At 51.3% G+C, this 22,326-nt stretch overlaps 2 protein-coding genes across 2 annotated transcripts; one reads left to right on the forward strand and one right to left on the reverse strand.

Moving 5' to 3' along the window:
• Window positions 1-1,376: 1,376 nt before the first annotated feature.
• LOC309684532 (olfactory receptor 14I1-like) lies at window positions 1,377-2,312 on the forward strand (the record flags this gene model as incomplete). Its single annotated transcript, XM_082500431.1, has 1 exon — window positions 1,377-2,312. The coding sequence occupies one exon, from the start codon at window positions 1,377-1,379 to the stop codon at window positions 2,310-2,312; it is 936 nt and encodes a 311-aa protein (XP_082356557.1).
• A 9,343-nt stretch (window positions 2,313-11,655) lies between these two features.
• LOC309684533 (olfactory receptor 14A16-like) lies at window positions 11,656-12,591 on the reverse strand (the record flags this gene model as incomplete). The annotated part of the gene is made up of 1 exon (XM_082500432.1): window positions 11,656-12,591. One exon carries the CDS (start codon window positions 12,589-12,591, stop codon window positions 11,656-11,658), a length of 936 nt encoding a protein of 311 aa, XP_082356558.1.
• Window positions 12,592-22,326: the final 9,735 nt, after the last annotated feature.

The raw sequence follows: 22,326 nt of genomic DNA on the forward strand, positions 1-22,326 counted from the left end.
GTGCTGTAGAGGAGGAGGATGTGCTCCAGAGCAGGGCTTCCCTGCTGCCCGGTGAGAGGGACAGGGCCCGAGGGCTGCCTTCTGCTGGGGATGGTTGTGGAGGTGTGCGTAGGGGTGTGCAGGCAGTGGTGGCCTGGGCTGTCCTTGCCGGCAGGGTCCCTGCACCCCGGGGCTGTGTGCCGGGGCAGGGACTCTGCCAGGGTCAGCTCTCCGCCTGCCCGGGGAGCTCCCACGGAGCTTCTGTGGGGAGAAGCAGTGGGTGGAAGGAGTGACTGTGAGCAAGGCAGATGCCTTCTGTTGCTGAGATAGACCTGTGTGGGTCAGGGCTGCTCCAGATCCCCATCACCCCCAGGACATTTGCAGAGGGCCCGTTTTGAAGAAGGACATCGAGGCACCTTTCCCCTGAAAGGGAACAAGTCTGTGCTGTGGGATTTCTCCTCTCAGCTGCTGGGTGGGCAGTGGGAGGTGGGAATGGATTTCTCCTTTATGGAGAAGGCACAGAGACCCCCGTTCTCGATAGCACTTCCCTGAACCCCTCCTGATCCCCCACACACCCAGAGATGCCCCTGGACAGCGCTGTGCTGCCAGGAGGGGTCTGCAGGGCAGAGCTGAGCACACAGCGGGTGGGATGGGCTCTGGGGCACTGGCAGGGAGGAGACCCGGGGGCAGAGAAGCAGCTCCAGGCAGGGGCAGCTCCTGGCAGCCCAGACATGGGCAGGGACAGAGGGAGCTGCTGCCAGACATGCCCGGGCCCCCTGCCCTAATCCCGGCACCTCCCGCCATCCCCTGACCTTCAGACAACTTCTCCGCAGCAAGCCTCTGCTCTCTTCTCCCGCCCGCCCCACAGCCAGAGGGTCCAGAGCCCGAGATGCCTTCTTGGCAGCTGCACCTCCAGTCCAGGAGTAGTGTTTGTGTCCTACAAGTGATGCACAACATAAAAGCAAGTGCCCTGCAGTGTCTCTGTCTGGAGACACTGTCACTGAGGAGAAGGCTTCACTGCACGCCTGTCTGACTCCCTCTCCTCGCTTCATTTTTTCAGAGCACAGACGCATTTCTCCTCGTTTCCCCACCCCTCTGTTGAACTCTGCATCTCAGGAGTTGGGGAGGGGGGTGCAGGTCAGCTTCTCTTCTGCCTCTGACTCTGGGAGTCCTGCCCCAGAGGTGCCCTCATGGAAAGTAGGTGACGAAGTAGTATTTTACCTGAAGGGAATGTGTCATTGAGTTTGTGGGGTTGGGAATGAGCTGGGTCATTCCTCATTCAGCTGTGGGAGGGGGATTTCTGTGAGGAATGGCATGGGGATTTCCTCAGAGAAGTCTCTCCCGGTTTTTCACTGCCTTTTCCTCCTTGGACAGGTCCCCCGGCCCAGACGCAGCAAATGTCCAACAGCAGCTCCATTACCCACTTCCTCCTCTTGGCATTCGCAGACACACGGGAGCTGCAGCTCTTGACATTCGGGCTCTTCCTGGGCATCTACCTGGCTGCCCTCCTGGGAAACGGCCTCATCATCACCGCCATTGCCTGCGACCACCGCCTCCACACCCCCATGTACTTCTTCGTCCTCAACCTCTCTCTTCTGGACCTGGGCTCCATCTCCACCACTCTCCCCAAAGCCATGGCCAACTCCCTCTGGAACACCAGGGCCATCTCCTATGCAGGATGTGCTGCACAGGTCTTTTTCTTTCTCATTTTTATTTCAGCTGAATATTTTCTCCTAACCATCATGGCCTATGACCGCTACGTTGCCATCTGCCAACCCCTGCACTACGGGACCCTCCTGGGCAGCAGAGCTTGTGTCCGCATGGCAGCAGCCGTCTGGGGCAGTGTTTTTCCTTATGCTGTGCTGCACACGGCCAATACATTCTCACTGCCCCTCTGCCAGGGCAATGCCCTGCACCAGTTCTTTTGTGAAATCCCCCACATCCTCAAGCTCTCCTGCTCACACTCCTACCTCAGGGAAGTTGGGCTGATTGTGGTTAGTGCCTGTTTAGCATTTGTGTGTTTTGTTTTCATTCTGCTGTCCTATGTACAGATCCTGAGGGTGGTGCTGAGGATCCCCTCTGAGCAGGGACGCCACAAAGCCTTTTCCACGTGCCTCCCTCACCTGGCCGTGGTCTCCCTCTTTATCACCACTGGAGTGTTTGCCCACCTGAAGCCCCCCTCCATCTTCTCCCCAGCTCTCGACCTGGTGGTGTCATTTCTGTACTCAGTGATACCTCCAGCAGTGAACCCCCTCATCTACAGCATGAGGAACCAGGAGCTCAAGGATGCCCTGTGGAAACAGGCCCAATGGACGCTGTTTCACCGACAATAACCTACCGCCTCTTCTCCGCACATTTCCCAGAGTTTATCTTAGACCACGAGTCTGAATTTTTCTCTTGTCATAATCCTGCTTATTGATATTTTTCTGGGTTTATACTACTTTTTCTGAGGTTTGATCCTACTGGGTCTGACCCTTGCACAACACTGAGTCAGATGTAGCTGGTCAGATAACAGCTCTTAAATGAAATGGGATGTCCCAGGTAGAATAGGGAGAAAATGGAGAAATGGGAAAAAAAAGACATGGGCTGAGATAAATATTGTTTAAAAGAACAGTAACAGAAAAGATACTATTACTGCTACTACTAATAATAATAATAATAAACAAAATAAAGTGATGCAAAACAAATTGCTGTCACTTCCCAATGATTAACTCCCCAGCCTGTCCAGAGACGTGATCACCGATCCCTGCCTCCCTGCTAACTCCCATTTATATACTGAGCATGACATCTATGGGATGGAATATTCCTTTGGCCAGCATGTCTTGTCTGTGCCCCCCCACCTTCAACAGGAAGTTGAAAAAGTCCGTGACAATATAAGCATCACTCAGCAACAGCTAAACCAATATGTGTTAGCAATGTTATTCTCATAGTCAATCCAAAACAGAGCAGCTACCAGGAAGGATATTAACTCTATCCCAGGCAAAACCAGGACAGCGTCCACCCCTTATTCTATACCATCTACCTCATGCCCAGGTCTTACACTTTTCCATAAATCACCACCATTTTCCTGTCTTTCATATATGTATATATGCACACAGATATCATTCCCTTAGTCCATGGCCCATCCCACTGAAATGTCCTTTGAGTTCATTTAGTCCATGACTTTGGGCTCCATCTGTTGTAACTGTCTTTCCCGGCAGGAGACGTGGTGTGTGGTGTTGAATTGTTGCGTGCTGCATCTGGAGCTCACAGCTGGTGTAGCCGGCATGGCCCATGCCCATCATCTGTGGGTCACTCTCACTGTAATATCATGGCTAGAGCATACGACAACTGTAGTAGTGATGGCATATAGTGGTAATTTAGCAATAAATATCATATAATTTGATTCATTGGCCATTCTCACCAAAATCAAATCCCCTTGAGGAACACGTCGGTCATCCCCATCCTCCCGCATCACCCACCAAGTGCACCCAGGGCCCTAAACAAAAGAAATCCCACGGATAGGATTGCCTTTGCCTGTGTCAGGAATAACCCGGATTTTCTTCCCGAACATATTCTTCATGTGCCCTGTGGGGACTTTATCTCCTTCCACAGTATGGAAAAGTTCTCACCGGGCAGGGGCAGCTCCATAGCAGATCCTCAAATGTTACCTAACCAAGTGTCCTTTGCTAAATGGGCATCCCAGCGTTTGAAGGTCCCACCACCCATGGCTCTCAGTGTAGTTTATAGCAGTCCGTTGTATCGTTTGATCTTCCCAGAGGCTCGTGCATGGTAGTGGATGTGATACACCCACCCAATTCCATGCTCTTTGGCCCACTGAATGCTCTGCCTGTGGGATGAGGGTGTGCAGGCCCCGTGGCAGGCAACAGCGCCTGGCTCCGAGCACTGCCTGCTGACAGCTCGCAGGAACAAACCAAGCGTGGCATCATTGGCCTGTGGGCAGTGCCTGCTGCGACAGGGCAATGGGTAATAGTTCTAAGGTAGAAGAGGGTCGATTTAGACTACATAGAAGTCTTTTCCTCTGTTTTACCAGGTAGAGAAGGGAGCAGCCAGAAACGGACGCATAATGCATGTCAACTCCTGGCTACGTGGCTGGTGCTATCATGAGGGTTTTTGCTTTTATGACAATAAAATATGAACATGGCCTTTTAGAGAGGGATGGGATCAACCTGTCTAGAAGAGACAAGGGAGTCTTTGGCAGCAGGCTGGCCAGCTTGGTGAGGCAGGCTTGAAACTGTCACATCCAGCTGGGCAATAACCACAGCCAACCAGAGCAGTGACAAATATTCCTTAGCAGACTCCCAAGGTGATATCCAGAAAGCCAACCACCTCCAGGGCATGTACGACTGTGATGGATCCTCTCGCTCTCCTCCAGGGAACCTGCATGCTTGATGACCTCTCTGAAACCCTGTACACACGCAGCGTGGTTAATGGACAGGAAGAAGTACAGAAGAAGCCCTGTGTGCAGTCACAGGGCCATGGTTTCATTGCAATTACAGAGACATGGTGGGATAGCTTGCAGGACTGGAATGCTGTCACGGATGGCTATGTACTTTTTTGGAAAGACAGGCCAGCAGGGTGAGGTGGTGGAGTTGCTCTCTATGGGACAGAGCAACTGGAACTCATTGAGCTCTGCTTGCAGCTGGATGAAGAATGTGTTGAGAGCTTATCGTTAAGAATTAAGGGACAGGCTACTGTGGGAGTCACTGTTGTGGGTGTTTACTACAGACCACCAGATCAGGAAGAGGAAGTTGATGAGGCCTTCTACAGACAGCTGGAAATAGCCTCATGGTCACAGGCCCTGGTTCTCTCGGGGGACCTCAGCCACCCTGGTATTTGCTGGATAAACAACACAGCCAGGCACACACAGTCCCGGAAGTTTCTGCAGAGCATTGATGAGAACTTTCTGACACAGTTGGTGGGGAAAACAACGAGGAGAGGTGCACTGCTGGGCATTTTACTGACAAATAAAGGAGGACTAGTTGGGGATGTGAAGGCTGGGGGTAGCCTTGGCTGCAGTGACCATGAGATGGTGGAGTTCCGGATCCTGCGTGGAAGGAGGAAAAATGTAGGACTGGAGCACCTCTTTTATGAGAAACAGCTGAGAAAGCTGCGTCTGTTGAGCCTGGAGAAGAGAAGGCTGAGAGGGGATCTCCTCAATGCTTATCAATATCTAAAGGGAGGGAGTCAAGAGGATGGGGCCAGACTCTTTTCTGTGCTGCCCAGAGACAGGACAAGGGGAAACGGGCACAAACTGGAACACAGGAAAAGCTTCTTTTGATGCAGCCCAGGATACTGTTGGCTTTCTGGGCTGCGAGAACACATTGCCAGCTCATGTCCTGCTTTTCATCCCCCAGTATACCCAAGTCCTTCTCGGCAGGGCTGCTCTCCATCCCTTCACCCCCAGGCTGTATTGATATCAGGGATTGCCCCGACCCAGGTTCAGGACCCTGCAGGACCCTTTGCTTGGCCTTGTTGAACCTCATGCTTTTCATACGGGCTCACTTCTTGAGCCTGTCCAGGTCCCTGTGGATGACATCCTGTCCCTTGGGAGTGTCAACTGCACCACTCAGCATTGTGTCATCAGCATACTTGCTGAAGGTGCACTCGATCTCACTGCCTATGTCACTGATGAAGGTATTGAACAGTACTGTTCCCAGTACGGACCGCTGAGGTTCACCACTTGTCACCAGTCTCCATCTGGACATGAGGCCATTGACCACTACTGGATGGGACCATCCAAACAGTTCCTCATCCACCGAACAATCCACCCTTCAAATCCACGTCTCTCCAGTTTCACAGAATCACAGAGTGGTCAGGGTTGGAAGGGACTTCTGGAGATCATCTAGTCTAAGCCCCCTCCCAGAGCAGGGTCACCTACAGCAGTTTCACAGGACATGTCCAGGTGGGTTTGGAATGTCTCCAGAGTGGGAGACTCCCCCACCTCTCTGGGCAGCCTGTGCCAGTGCTCTGCCACCCTCAAAGGAAAGAACTTCCTCCTCATGTTAAGATGGAACTTCCTACATTCAAGTTTGTGCCTGTTCCCTATAGTCCTATCACTGGGCACCACTGACAAAAGACTGTTCCCATCCCCCTGGCACCCTCCCTTTAAGTATTTATAAGCGTAGATAGGGTCCCCTCTTAGTCTCCTTTTCTCCAGACTAAAAAGTCCCAAGTCCCTCAGCCTTTCCTCATAAGACAGATGTTCCAATCCCCTCATCATCTTCGTAGCCCTTTTCTGGACCCTCTCCAGCAGTTCCCTGTCCTTCTTGAACTGGGGAGCCCAGATATGGACACAGTACTCCAGATGAGGTCTCACCAGGGCAGAGTAGAGGGGGAGGATGGCCTCCCTCGACCTGCTGGCCACACTCTGCTTGATGCACCCCAGGATGCCATTGGCCTTCTCGGCCACCAAGGCACATTGCTGGCTCATCATCAAAAAAGCCATTAATGAGGGCAGGCAGTATGACAGCCTTAGAGGAAGAAATCAAATTTTTATCAAAAATGGTAATATAGAATGGCTTAGCTCTAGAGCACCCTTTAGAAGTACAGGACAGAGTAGGTGCGTTCTTGAATAACAGCTGCTGGGGTTTTTATGTCAGTCAAGACCAGAAAAACAAAACTGAGAGAAACAAGAGAAAGACTCATTTAAAAATATTACACAAAATAGGGTAGGGATCTCCCCTAAATCTCTTTGGGTGGCTAACCTCTTGGCTCCCAGACTTAGGAACAGGACTGTGAACTGAAAGGATTTGGGTTGTTGTATTCACTCTCTTGTTTTGCTTTCTAATTAGATGGGTGTGTTTACAGTGTAATATTAACTTATGAACTTGACTTACGACTTAAATAATGAAGAGTATAGTGTGACCCTGATGGTGAAAGGAAAAGGAGGGACTGTTAGGAAAATCTCTTTCCTGAACTATTGTAACAATTACTCTTTAGAGTATGAAATTGTATGAACTTTCTTAAGATATACAGCGTTTCTATTGCGTACTGCATAGCCATGGTTCAGTCAGCATGACTACAGGACCCAGCTCATTGTCGGGAGCAGAAGACAGCCCCCAGCCTGAAGAAGAAAGGATGCTCCAGCACTGCGCGGATGACACCAGCCTCCCAGCCCCTCTGACACCCCTGTGAAACCCTCCCCTCATCTGGCATCAGAGATAAGGAACTGCAGCAAGACCGACTCCAGGGACGTCTCCATTAGGAGAGCAGCAGGTGGATGATGATGCCACAGCATGAGAGTTGCTTTGCCAAACAGCAGCCTGCGTGTGCGTGTTACGTAGCCATCACTCAAATTGTGTTGTACCTGGATGCTCTAAAGATATAAGAACCATGTGTGAAACTGCATTTGGGGTGTCCCAATTTGACTGGGACCACTCGTGCTCGTGAACAGAGAATCACTCGTGTAATTCCATACTTTGTGTCCCAATCTCTCTCCTGGGACAGCATGGGCAGTTGGAAAGTTTTCATGATGTTAACCTCGAAGGCCGAGAATTGTCCCCAGGGGTGGCCCAGAAGGCACTTGACTGCCTTTATGGTGCTGTCCTCCCAGGCAATGATCGTTCAGGAAGGACTCTGACTGAAACCATGACTCGAATACGACTGCCTCAAGAACATGAGAGCAATGTGCCATCCTCCCCTATGCAAGATGGTCCCCCTTTCGAGCCCAGTCGAAAGGAACAGGTGGTTTGCAAACTCTTTTGGGCAAGGATTTCAGATGCTTGTGCAATGCCTCACACAACTGTGGCCTGGGCACTCATAGACAACAGACACCTGATCATTTCCATAGTGTCAGTGTCAGTGTGTGTGCCTTCTGAAACCATGCACGTGCCAACAAGCAATGGGATTTGGGTGAGTGGCGTGTATGTACAGTGAATATGAACTTCAAATTTATACCCTTGTGAAGGCAGGATTTCAAAAGTCCCAAACAAAGTCCTTACTGTCAAAAATGCTGAGTTTACTTTTTCTAAGGTAAGAATAACCTAGACTTTCTTTGTTTTAAATAAATGCCCTCTGTCCCCCCTTCCACTCTTCCTTGCCCAGCAAGACTGCAACCTGCTGCCTCCTGTTCTGCGGGTCGTGAGCCATCCATTGCAGAACGGCCTTAAACACGGCCTCTTCTTTCCCACTGAGCTCCTCCTTCTGCAGGACACACAGGAGGTCATTGACGGAGAGCTCCAGAAACTCTCTCGACACCCTGGTCACCCTTTCCAAGTGATAGGGGATGAACACGTGGGCTGCTTCCCGCAGGTCAATAATAAAGTAATAATAAAGGCAGTAGTAATACTCGGTGAATCTCCAGATGCCGACACAGTTCTCCAAGCACAGCTGGGACTTTAAGAACTTGCAGCACAGTCTGACGATGCCCATGATGTTGAACTGGTCGGCCGCTATCAGCAAACGTTCAACGTTGTCGGCCGTGACAGGTACTGTGCCGGTGTAGGCGTACTTGGTAATGAGCCGCATCATTTCAGGTGAGGTGCTGGGGATTTTATAGACGACCTTCCCACCATTGCTCCAGCGGGTGGAAAACAAAGCCCTGAAAAAAGCAAAGCAGTGCTGGGGGAAAAAGCAGCTTTGCTGCATTAAACCCGGACCCCGTTATCCCCTGTGCCTCCTTCCTGGGGCACCAATTTGGGCACACGCAGTAGCCACGCTGGGAGGCCATGGGGTTTATTAATTCATGTGTTACGAGCCGGTTGTTTTAACAAGGAGTCACCGCCTCTGACTGTGCACAGAGAACCACAAGGCCAGTGCTTCCCTTGCTTCAACAAGACCACCAGAGAATGGCAGTGTGTGGGGAAGGAACACCTCCCGCCCCACGGCAGACAAGCCCGGCTGGCCACGCTCCAGCCCTGCACCACATCGGGGGGTTCGTCAGACACCGCTTCCAGCGCTGCTGTGAGATCTTGGGTTGGGGATGAATTCCGGTGTCCAGGGAGGCACCAGGACTGTGGGGAAGTGCTGGAAAAGAGGTTCAGTGCTGAGGGAAGCACTGGAGAGACAGTAAGGCAGCGTGACACAGCCTGGGAAATGCTGTGTGTCCCCATCCCCTCTTGTTCCAAGCACTGACCTGAACTATTGACTGCAGCTACAGAGGATGTTCTTGTGACCACTGAACTCAATGCCACCCATCACAGAGTCTCTCCTCCAGGCAAAGCTCACTAAAGATGGTGCAAAGCACAGCACTCCTCTTCCTCTCCCTGGGTGATGATGAGTGTCGCTGGGAGCCAAGCTATCGCCCACGTCACAGCCTGTGGCAGTGGAAAGTGCTTCTCCTGGAGGTGCTACAGCGCTTTGTCCGTGCCCGCCCTCCAATATCGTCTCCCAACCCCTGCCTGTCTGGTGGCTCTGGAATGTGCCCCAAAGTGAAATCACAGGCACAGGGGTGACGCGGGACCGGCTGTGAGCCCCCTCGCAGCTGGTGCTTTACCTCCATATTGATTCATGGGTGGTGGCAAATGCTCTGTGGGGGTGGTTACAGCAGTGGGAGCAGAACAACTGGCAGTGCAGAGGTAGACCCATCTGGGCTGCTGAACTGTGGCAAGACATTGCTGCCCAGATAGAGAATCTGGTTGTGAAAGTACATCGTGTAGATGACCACGTACCCAAGGGTCAGGCCACTGAGGATCATCAAAACAACCAGCAGGTGGATCAGGCTGCTAAGATTGAAGTGGCTCAGGTGGACATGGACTGGCAACGTAAGGGTGAACTATTCATAGCTTGGTGGGCCCATGACGCCTCAAGCCATCAAGGAAGAGATGTGACATATAGATGGGCTTGTGACCAGGGGGTGGACTTGATCACGTTCACTATTGCACAGGTTATCCACGAATGTGAAACATGTGCTGCATTTAAGCAAGCCAAGCGGTTAAAGCTTCTTTGATATGGAGGACGTTGGCTGAAATATCAATACGGGGAGGCCTGGCAGATTGGTTCTATCACACTCCCTCAAACACGCCAAGGCAAGCGCCACGTGCTCACAACGGTGGAAGCAAACACCGGACGGCTGGAAACACAACCTCTACCCCATGCCACCGCCCTGAACAACTATCCTGGCCCTTGAAAAGCAAGTCTGATGGCGACATGGCACCCCAGAGAGAATTGAGTCAGACAGTGGGACTCATTTCCAAACAGCCTCATAGACACCTGGGCCAAAGAGCATGGCATTGGGCGGGTGTATCACATCCCCTACCATGCACGAGCCTCTGGGAAAATGAAACAATACAACGGACTGCTATAAACTACGCTGAGAGCCATGGGTGGTAGGATCTTCAAAAGTCGGGATACACATTTGGCAAAGGCCACCTGGTTAGGTAACATTTGAGGATCTGAATATGTTCGGGAAGAGAGTCTGGGTTATTCCTGACACAAGGAAAGGCAAAACTATCTGTGGGATTGCTTTTTTTAAGGCCCTGACTGCACTTGGTGGGTGATGCAGGAGGATGGGGATGATCGATTTGTTCCTCAAGGGGATTTGATTTTGGTGAGAATGTCCAATGAATCAAATGATATGATATTTATTGCTAAATTACCACTATATGTCATCACTGATACGGTTGCTATATGCTCTATCTATGGCATTGCAGTGAAAGTGACCTAAATTAATCAAGAATGAACTTTGATGAAACTGAGCAAAGTGCAGAAGTGATGAAAACAGAAGTGGCTGCAGCAACTGGCACTTGGGAATTGTCTTGAGATCGACATCTTCAACCCACAGATGATGGGCATGGGCCCTGCCGGCTACACCAGCTGCGAGCTCCAGATGCAGCACGCAACAATTCAACACCACACACCACGTCTCCTGTCGGGAAAGACAGTTACAACAGATGGAGCCCAAAGTCATGGACTAAATGAACTCAAGGGACATTTCAGTGGGATGGGCCATGGACTAAGGGAATGATATCTGTGTGCATATACACATATATGAAAGACAGGAAAATGGTGGTGATTTATGGAAAAGTGTAAGACCTGGGCATGAGGTAAATGGTATAGAATAAGGGGCGGACGCTGTCCTGGTTTTGCCTGGGATAGAGTTAATATCCTTCCTGGTAGCTGCTGTGTTTTGGATTGACTATGAGAATAACATTGCTAACACGTATTGTTTTAGTTGTTGCTGAGTGATGCTTATATTGTCACGGACTTTTTCAACTTCCTGTGGAAGGTGGGGGGCCACAGACAAGACAAGCTGGCCAAAGGAATATTCCATCCCATAGATGTCATGCTCAGTATATTAATGGGAGTTAGCAGAGGGGCAGGGATCGGTGATCACATCTCCGGACAGGCTGGGGAGTTAATCATTGGGAAGTGTCAGCAATTTGTGTTGCATCACTTTATTTTGTTTATTATTATTATTATTATTAGTAGTAGTAGTAATAATATCTTTTCTGTTACTGTTCTTTTAAACAATATTTATCTCAGCCCATGTCTTTTATTTCTGTTTCTCCCTTTTCTCCCTATTCTACCTGGGACATTTCATTTCATTTAAGAGCTGTTATCTGACCAGCTACATCTGACTCAGTGTTGTGCAAGGGTCAGACCCAGTAGGATCAAGCCTCAAAAAAAGTAGTATAAACCCAGAAAAATATCAATAAGCAGGATTATCACAAGAGAAAAATTCAGGCTTGTGGTCTAAGATAAACTCTGGGCAATGTGCGGAGAAGAGGTGGTAGGTTATTGTCGGTGAAAGAGCGTCCATTGGGCCTGTTTCCACAGGGCATCCTTGAGCTCCTGGTTCCTCATGCTGTAGATGAAGGGGTTCACAGCTGGAGGCACCACCGAGTACAACACTGCCACCACCAGGTCGAGAGATGGGGAGGAGATGGAGGGGGGCTTCAAATGTGCAAACACTCCAGTGGTGATAAAGAGGGAGACCACGGCCAGGTGAGGAAGGCATGTGGAAAAGGCTTTGTGCCGTCCCTGCTCAGAGGGGATGCTCAGCACCACTCTCAGGATCTGCACATAGGACAGCAGAATGAAAACAAAACACACAAATACTAAACAGGCACTAACCACAATCAGCCCAACTTCCCTGAGGTATGAGTGTGAGCAGGAGAGCTTCAGGATGTGGGGGACTTCACAGAAAAACTGGTCCACGGCATTGCCCTGGCAGAGGGGCAGTGAAAATGTATTGGCCGTGTGCAGGAGAGAATTGAGAAACCCACTGCCCCAGGCAGCTGCTGCCATGTGGACACAAACTCTGCTGCCCAGGAGGGTCCCGTAGTGCAGGGGATGGCAGATGGCAACGTAGCGGTCATAGGCCATGATGGTGAGGAGAGAATACTCAGCTGAAGTAAAAATGAGAAAGAAAAAGAGCTGGACAGCACATCCTGCATAGGAGATGGCCCTGGTGTTCCAGAGGGAGTTGGCCATGGTTTTGGGGAGAGTGGTAGAGATGGAGCCCAGGTCCAGAACAGAGAGGTTGAGGAGGAAGAAGTACATGGGGGTGTGGAGGCGGTGGTCGCAGGCGATGGCGGTGATGATGAGGCCGTTTCCCAGGAGGGCAGCCAGGTAGATGCCCAGGAAGAGCCCGAATGTCAAGAGCTGCAGCTCCCGTGTGTCTGCCAATGCCAGGAGGATGAATTGGGTGATGGAGCTGCTGTTGGACATTTGCTGCCTCTGGGCAGGGGGACCTGTCCAAGGAAGAAAAGGCAGTGACAAACTGGGAGAGACTTCTCTGAGGAAATCCCAATGCCATTCCTCACAGAAATCCCCCTCCCACAGATGAATGAGGAATGACCCAGCTCATTCCCAACCCCACAAACTCAGTGACACTCTCACTTATCGGGTAAAATACTGCTTCGACACCTACTTTCCATGAGGGCACCTCTGGGGCACGAGTCAGAGGCAGAGTCAGAGGCAGAAGAGAAGCTGACCCACACCCCCTCCCCAACTCCTTAGATGCAGAGTCCAACAGAGGGGTGGGGAAACAAGGAGAAACACGTCTGTGCTCTGAAAAAATGAAGCGAGGGGAGGGAGTCAGGCAGGCGTGCAGTGAAGCCTTCTCCTCAGTGACAGTGTCTCCAGACAGAGACACTGCAGGGCACTTGCTTTTATGTTGTGCATCACTTCTAGGACACACACACATCTCCTGGACTGGAGGTGCAGCTGCTGAGAAGGCATCTTGGGCTCTGGACCCTTTGGCTGTGGGGCAGGCGGGAGAGGAGAGCAGAGGCTTCCTGCGGAGAAGTTGTCTGAAGTTCAGGGGGTGGCCGGAGGTGCCAGGATCATCCTGCCTGGGCACTTCTGGCAGCAGCTCCCTCTCTGTCCCTGCCTATGTCTGGGCTGCCAGGAGCTGCCCCTGCCTGGAGCTGCTTCTCTGCCCCCCGGGTCTCCTCCCTGCCAGTGCCCCAGAGCCCATCCCACCTGCTGTGTGTTCAGCTCTGCCCTGCAGACCCCTCCTGGCAGCACAGCGGTGCCCGGGGGCATCTCTGGGTGTGCGGGGGCTCAGGAGCAGCTCAGGGAAGTACTATCGAGAACGGGGGTCTCTGTGCCTTCTCCACAAAGGAGAATTCCATTCCCACCACCCACTGCCCACCCAGCAGCAAAGAGGAAAAATCCCACAGCACAGACTTTTTCTCTTTCAGGGGAAAGGTGCCTCGATATCATTCTTCAAAAGGGCCCTCTGCAAATGTCCTGGGGGTGATGGGGATCTGGAGCAGCCCTGACCCACACAGGTCCATCTCAGCAACAGAAGGCATCTGCCTTGCTGGCAGTCACTCCTTCCACCCACTGCTTCTCCCCACAGAAGCTCCGTGGGAGCTCCCCGGGCAGGCGCAGAGCTGACCCTGGCAGAGTCCCTGCCCCGGCACACAGCCCCCAGGGTTCATGGACCCTGCTGGCAAGGACAGCCCTGCCCACCCCTGCCTGCACACCCCTACGCACACCTCCACAGCCATCCCCAGCAGAAGGCAGCCCTCGGGCCCTGTCCCTCTCACCGGGCAGCAGGGAAGCCCTGCTCTGGAGCACATCCTCCTCCTCTACAGCACAGAAACTGAGAGAGTCCTCCTGACAGAGCCCAGCAACTCTCAGATGGACCAGCTTGAGGAGATCCCTCCAGGAACTGGAGCTGCATTGCCTGGCACCCCGACACTTACCACGCAGAGGGCGGTGAAGATTTCTGCCCCAGTGAGCTCTCAGCACACCCCACTCCCAACTGCCTTTAAGCTCTCTCTGCCTTGCAGGTCTCCCCTCTCTGCCTGCAGGCAGTGCCCCCAGCCCTGCTCCTGGGCAGAGCTGTCTCTCTGCAGCGCTGCCCGCTTGCCAGGAGCTCCCTCCGTCCCAGAACCCTGGCCCAGCTCAGCAGCAGAGGACCAGCCCATGGTGGCACTCTCTCTGTCCCCTCTGGGCTCCCTGGAGGTGTCCCTGGGGCTCCAGGGGAACCGCTTTTGAAAAAGGCTGATGCAATCTCTGATGTTCCCTCCCTCAGCTGCGCAGAGACACTTACTTCCAGCAGTGGTATTTCTCCCAGCAGAAGAAGAGCTGGCCATGAGTAACCCCTCTTCTTGTCCCATCAGTAGCACACACGGGGTCTTGGACTCTTGGTACCAGGAGTCCTTATGGCAAGTCACCGCTTGCCTGGTGCCACAGCTGGGGGGCTTCAGCCCAAACGTGCAGCAATGATCTCAGCCAGGGGCACAGACAGGACGAGCTGGAGCCGTTCCTGTGGCAGACAGAGCTGTGACATGGTGGCAGAGCTCAGTCCAGCTGGTCTTAAAGGACAGCCTCCTCCAAGCTCTGCTATAGTCCAGATGGCAATTCAATCTAACCCCCAAAGGCAATTCAAGGGCACCAGAATGAGTGTTTACTCCTTCAGGAAGTGTTCAAGGAGAAACAAAGCCACTGTGTGGCCACTGCTGAGTTTCAGAGAGCAGGTGGAGCTATATGGGAGATTCTCTACATCCTCTTTGCCTCAGTCTGCCCCAGCAAGGTCTCCCAGAGCTCTGAGACTCGGGGCAGGAATCTGGAGGAACGCCACCAGCAGTGGATTGTTCTCAAGTCACCTTAACTAAGACAATCCTTACCAGTCTATGGGACAGGAGGGGTGGCAGCTGAGGGAGATGACAGGGTAAGCCAATGTGCCAGCGTGTTCAATGACACTCCGTAACCATTGAAAGGCCATGGAGGTTGAGGGAGGGAACATAGAGGTACATAGACAGGCCAGAGGGATGGGCCAAAAATAATATCATGATGTCCGATAAAGAGAACTCTGAAGTCCTGCCCTTGAGGTGCACTAACCCCGTGCAATGACAGAGGGCCGGGGCGGTGTGGCTGGGTGGCAGCTTTGCGGGAAATGCTCTGCTGGTCCTTCAGTTTCATTAGCCAAAACAGGAGCCAGGGGCAAAGAAGGCCAGCAGCATCCTTTGCTTCTCTTTCCATTCCCTGAAATCCCGAGTGCTTCTCTTTTATTCTCCTAATACCCTCCCAAAAGAACAGCCCACCTGTGCTGGTTTGAGGCGAAACAGAACCCATTTTCTGTTCAGTAATTTGACTTTGCAGCCAAGCCTCCTCGAACTAACTGAACTCTCTGAAATTTAATGCATATTGTCCGTAAGTTGTTGGCTCTCAGAGTGACAAAACCTGATTGTATATAATTTATGCCAAGGCATGGTATGCAGAGAGGCTCTTGCTTAGACTTTTTGCTATAACAACCAAGGGCAGCTCACTTTGTTATATGCCCCGTTGGAGGGTCAGAAGCGGTAAAGTGTAGAGGGGATGCACCTTTGGATAGGAGCAGACAGGACAGGTGACCCAAAACCGACTAACTTATCTAAACTGACAAGTCCTTTCTCTCTCTCCCTCCTCTCCTTGGAAAGAGAGGTGAGGGAGAGCATCTGTCGTTTGTCGCAGTGGCCAGGCCGGCCCAAACCACGACAAGGGTGAAGGAACTGCACTGTTGGACTGAAGGCAGTCCTTGCTCCTGCACACAGAATTCCAGCCACAAGTAGCTCTGTGCTCATTTAATATTTGGTTGGCTGCCTCGAGGAATTGTCCCCGACACACTCTTGGCTGGGCTCAAGCAGCATCTTGTCTGGGAAGCTCTCCTAACGAACAGCCTCATCCCAACTTCATTGCATGGTCTGTAAACGGAGAGGCAAGCCCTGCAGTCAAAGTGGAAGGTTTGTGGGTGATGGTGGTGACTGAAATGACCCACAATGCATCTTTGGTGTGGCTTTCTGGATGCTCAGAACCAATGGACCTCTGAAGGAAAGTCAATCTGGAATTGGAGCTTACGGAAAACACATTTAAAACTCTTTTCTACTGAGTCGCTTGGAGCAGCAAAATTCCTGTTAGTGTTTGCCTGTGTAGAGGCTGTATGGGAAGTGCACAGCATAAAACAGACCATGCAGCTTGAGCTAAAATATGCGTTAGGGAGGAAAAGGATGTTACAAACTCAATAAGCAGGTGATTGAACCAGGGAAATGCCCTAGGAGATCCCACTGTCTTAAAGTAGCAGATCCAACTTCTCCAACCTGTCAAGTTTACGTTAGTCATTGCAAAGTGAAAAAGGAAGCCGGTGCCATTGGAACCCTGTGGTGTGCCATGTATGATTCACAGGATCTCCTGAGAGAAATGGATGACGAGGTAAAGAATGTGAAAAAAAGACACCCGTAAATTGAAGGAGGAGGAATTTCCCAAAATAAAGACAATCATCTTAATCAAAGTTTGATAGGAAGATCTCAGGTTAAACAGACATAGACCCTGGTTACAAATTAAACATCTGGACTTAGAAGTTGGACAAGCACAAGATTTAGAAACAGAACTAAAGGTTTTAGAAACTGAGCTACAGAAAGCTGGAACAGCAGCTCAGCTTTCGGCAGAGTAACATATAGTCATGAACAGAAGTCACAATCAATGCAGCGCACTCCCCTCAGTCTGGGAATTCAAGAGTATGTCTTGGACAAGATCCATAGGGTCTACTGGGAAGGCCCAGGTTCTTGTGGGCTGGCACCAGGGATCCTGGAATGCTTGCCAACAGATTCTCACACATCAGAAGTGGCCATTGGGAATAGGAGAAACTTGGCCCTCTTATTAGCGGACGCATGAGCATGCACGAACACTCTTTATGTATGGCAAACTCAGGCTGAATAACTCCAGAGTAAGACACTTGGAGTGGCTGTGAGAGAGCCCATCGTCTTGATCCAAGGTGGAAAAATGTCACCTTCCAAGCAGGGCAATGAAAGGGATTAATGTGAAAAGACCCATCAGGTCAACCTGCATCGTAAGAGAAAGCAAATTTTCCTTTTTGAAAACGGACAGAAGCCCCCCCTTTCGAAACCAACATGGTGGCCACCACTGCCAATCTGCTGTTTTAACTGCTCCACACCATGGAGTCTGATCTCAGCACTCACTTTATCACAAGAATTATGCATGAGCACTGCAAAGCTTAAACGTAAGGTGTGCCACCCTGTCTCTGGCAACCCGTGGGGCAGAGAAGAGGGAAAAGCCAGTAACGGGGTTTGGATGTTGAAGGTGGGGTCCAGCAGAGATGAGGAGTCAAGGGAGTGGATGGGGAGAGATAGACAAAGGTGAGACAAGTTCTGATTTGATTGTGAGGCCACTACTGTTGTAGTAGCATGACTGGCCAGCAGCTGGCCCCAGCAGTTTGGGGACAAGAGTTTTATCACAAAACCGCTCTTCCCAGCAGAGCCAAGATAGGGGCAGAGGGAAAGGGGAGTGGCAGGCCAAGGGGAGATGGCTGGCATGGTGATGATTCTGAGGGCACTTCCACAGCAGCAGCCTGGTTGGCCCTCAGGAGACATGCTGGCCAGCAGGCATGCTGAGGTCATCCAGCGCATCAGAGACCCCACCCAAGAGGAACTCCATCCTTGGGGAGGGGAGGGGGTGAGGCAGGTGGAAGAGGCCCACCTGGGTTCTGATCCTGGGGGCACCTCTGTTACAGCAACCTGACCAACCATGGCAGAAAGAAGGGCAGGTGGGGCTCATGGCCACCTGGCTCAGGGCGAGCCCTGACACTGGCGGAAAACCTTCTCCTTATCTCCAGGTTGAACATCCCCTCTTTCACCCAACACTTGTCTTTCATCCTCTTAATATGCACCAGAGGTGGAGAGCCTATCTCTGTATTTTTATGACCTCCTCCTAGGTTCTGACAGGCTGCAAGGAGGTCCCCCTAAGCCTTCTTTCTGCTCTTGACTTTCCTTGCAACCACTGGCTCAAGGGGAGCTTTGCCTTCCTAAAAACAATGACGTCAAAAGAGATAAGTTTCTTCCTTGTCATGTCCTTGCTGTCACCTCCGGGCAGCTGCTTCATGGCCCCTGTCAGAGCCAGCCTCGTCCCTCTACTCACCCAGCCTCCCTGCTCCCCCCCGCTCCCCAAATGCATTATCATCATGGGAAGATCCGTGGTGCACGAAGAGGTGTCTAGGGCAATCAAAACCACGGTCAGTGGAGAAAGGGAAACAAGGGTGGGCTCTTTGTGTGCTGTATTATGTTAGTGTAAGATATCTACCCATATAGACACACAGCAAAAATGGATCCTTCCAAGAGCTGGTCTGACACCTTCCATGTATCCAGAACTTGGCCCCGGGATCCCCTCGTCCCCCTGATCCCCACCAGGCACAGACAAGCACACGCTTACGCAAATGGCTCTCTCCAGCACAGAGTCAAAGAATCATTGAGGCCAGAAGCCAGTCAGCGTCCACCTTCTCTGGGCTGCCCCTTCATGCTTCATTTTAGTCAGGACCTCCTTTCTCACCCTTGCCAGGCTCCTGCCAGCTTTGACAGACTTCCTGTATAATGGGGTGGACTGTTCTGGAGCTGCAAGAGTCCATCCTTGACTAGCAAAGAGCTTTCTGACACTCTCTTCTCCACAGGGCCCTATCCCATGGGATTCTTCTGATCAGGTCCCTCAGAAGGCCAAAACCTGCTCTCCTGAAGTCCCCCTCTTGGCCTTGTTCCCTTTTTTCAGGAGCCTCAACTCTACCTTCTCACCCCTGACTGTGACATCCCTGACAGTGGGAGATGGGAAATTTTTTTTCTCCACTCTGGAGCAGGTACGGAGACCCCAGTTCTTGTTAGCATTTGTCTGAGCCTCTTCTTATCCTCTTGGCACGCAGAGATGTCCCTGGGCAGTGCCCTGCTGCCAGGAGGGATCTGCAGGGCAGAGCTGAGCACACAGCGGGAGGGATGGGGTCAGTGAGCACTGGCAGGGAGGAGATGTTGGGACAGAGAAACAGCTCCCGGCAGGGACAGCTCCAGGCAGCCCAGACGTGGGCAGGGAGTCGGAGGGACCTGCTCCCACAAACACCTTGGGAGAGGGCACTTGGGCACCCTCCCTGCCATCCCCTGCAGTGCAGACACCCACTCTGAGGGAACGCCCTGGTCTCCTCTTCCACCCAGCAGAGCCCAACCCTCTGTCCCTCTCTTGCCTCTTCACAGCAACACTCCTGGCATTTCTCCACATTTCCCCTTTCTGCTGGTTTAGGGCAGCTTATCTTTTCTAGATGGGGACTTAAAAACATTGCCTTTTTATTTTGGGTGGCAGTATTTTGCTATGTTATCGGGTCTTTTTTAATGTTTCCGTTTTCTGTCCCTTACGTAATGGCACCTTGCGAATTGCCGCGGTCAGACTCACCTTGGGATGGCGGGAGGCCTCTGTTGGACATTGTGCATAATTACACCTTGGGTTATATTATGGGCCATTTAGCAAGAGGGGGGATGTCTATTGAGTCTCTGTATGTGCCGGTGGCATCAATAGCAACAGTTTTTGAGAGTCTGGAATACCCTTGGAATGTTTTCGTTACTGTGCTTGGGTAATTAAATTTTGCGGACTTTTTCTTCTTCATTGGTGGATCTGCAGTATAGGGAAGTGTCCAGCGGCAACCCCCCAGCCCCCACCGCCGACACAGACGGCTCCTATGTCAGGCACTGCACGGTATTTCTCCTGCACAGCACCCGCCAGCCCCCATGACGGACATTGCACCTCTCCAGTCCCCGCTGGCTACTATGACAGGACCCGCAGCTGCAACGAGTATTACACCTACTCCGACCTTGGTGATGGATGATGCAGCTGAACTACAGACCCAGTCAGTGCCGGTATCAATCAACCCTGTGCATAAGACGAGATGTGCAATAGGACCAGATAGCAACGGGCAGTCAGGGACATCACACGATGAAGAAACAGAGGAAACCACTCCATCATTATCCCTAAGTGAGCTGTGAGACATACGTAAGAATTACGGCCGTCAGGAAGGCGAGCAAGTGATTCCTCCGCTACTCGATTGCTGGGACACTGGAGCCGATAGTTTGGACTTAGATGGTAGAGAAGCCAAGTGGTTGGGCCCATTGACTAGAGAATTGGGTATTGACAGGGTTTTTGGATGACCACCACAATCACTTAGCCTCTGGAGATGACTCCTGTAAAGCGTGAGGAGCAAGTATCCCTATAGGGACGCTATCCCATACCACCCATCCAAGTGGACAACTATTGAGAGAGATGTTCAGAATCTGAGGGAAATAGCTGTGCGGGAGATGATTTTTACTGATTTGGACAACGTGCAGACACCATTAGATCCAGATGCACTCAAAATTACCGGACCCACTTGGCACATGTGGGTACGGAGAGCACCAGCGGCACATGCTCATGGATTGGTATTATTTTGCTGGAAAGAGGATGAGGCACCGACGGTGGGTCATGTGGATACTGACATGCAGCATTATGCACATAATCTTTTTCTGCCCCACAGGACAGTGTCCCAGCATTGGACAGGTCACGTGACCAGGCCGCTGTCTCAGTTGAGGAAAAACCATAAATCTGCGGTAGCATGTGGCAGTGTATTGGACAACTGGTTAGATGATGTCCCTCGGCAGGTCAACACCTCAGCCATGGAAAATTCGTCTGAAAAAGCTAGGTGGGAACTTGATGAGATGTTGCAGAAACTGCGGAGTGTTTCTCTGCAGGCTGATGTCTCAGCTGTGAGAAACGCACCTGATAACTTGATAACCTGATAATCGTTTCATAGAGTGCTCAACCAAATATCCCAGCTGGTAAATAGTGTGGACTCCCAACCTGTACCGACCAGCGTTTTGGCAATTGAAGAAAAATGCTTTCCTAATAAACCTGTTTGAGAGAAACAATACACACCTGTCCTGGTGTGAGGTAAAACAGAACCAATTTTGTTCAGTAACTTCGCTTCTTAGCCGGGCTTCTTCTAACTACTGAAATTAACAGTATATTGTGCAGACAGTGTTCACTCTCTCAGAGTGATCAGACCTATGTTTACAGCGGATGCCCAGGCACGGTGTGCAGAGAGGCTCTTGCTTATACTTGTTGCTGTAACACCCACGGCCAACCAACTTTGTGATTTCCCCCTTGGACGGTTGGAAGTGGAAAAGCATAGTGGGGTCCCACCTGCGGGGAGGAGTGGACAGGACAGGTGACCAACGGGGTATACCATCCCATCTGCCTCATGCTCAGTATAAAAGCTGAGGGATCAAAGGGTCAGCTCTCTTTCTTCAATGGCCAACGTCTGAGGAGGACTCTGTATGTTCGTCTGCCTTTGATCCTGATCTTGAATCCTTATCTGGAATCCAGTTCCCATCCATCACTGAGTCCAGTCTGGGACTGCCCCAGCGCCAGCCAGTGACGTGATCATCATTCTGGGAGCTTGATATGGTTTTGTATATATTTCATTATGGACTTTTTATTTTATTATTAATATTTCATTAACATAGTTTAGGTCCTTCTAAACTCGTAAGTCCCTTTCTCTCTCTCCTGCCTCTCCTCGGTAGGGGAGAGCATCTGCCGTTCTGCCTGAGTGGCCAGTCCAGCCCAAACCTCAATATCTACACATTCACCCTCCATTTGGAGAGGTCCAGTTTCAATATCATTTGGAAATTGCTGATATCACTTAATGCGTAAGCAGATAAACAAAGACAAGTGGAAGAAAAAGGAATCTTTTTTTCTTTTCTTTTCTTTTCTTTCATTTTTAAAATCATTTCACTTCTGAAATCTCTCGAATAAGAATTGTAAAGTGAAGAAAATTATGCTCAGAGCCTTGGCTTGTTAGGGCATTTTGCATGTTAATGAACTGGCCTCTTGAGAAGTAAAAGGCAGCAACAAAGCTTCAAGTTTCTGAGCATGTCAGTGGGCTGCACTGAGGGCCACCCCTGAAAAGACCTTGGAGAGAATGACCAGAAAAGGGACTGTCCCTGGAGGCTGGTGAAGCAGGAAGTCATAGGCACTGCTTACAGGTTGAAAATCAAACATGGAAGTGGTTGTGAAAGCCCTTGAACTGTCTCATCAAGCGGGATGTCCAAGCACTGACCCCCACACCCTGGGAATGGGGATCCTTTCCCACACAGGAAGCTCAGGGCTCTTCCTGGG

This window comes from Vanellus vanellus (assembly GCF_965231255.1).
Source record: "Vanellus vanellus genome assembly, contig: HAP1_SCAFFOLD_160, whole genome shotgun sequence".
In the NCBI taxonomy this organism is placed as follows: domain Eukaryota; kingdom Metazoa; phylum Chordata; class Aves; order Charadriiformes; family Charadriidae; genus Vanellus; species Vanellus vanellus.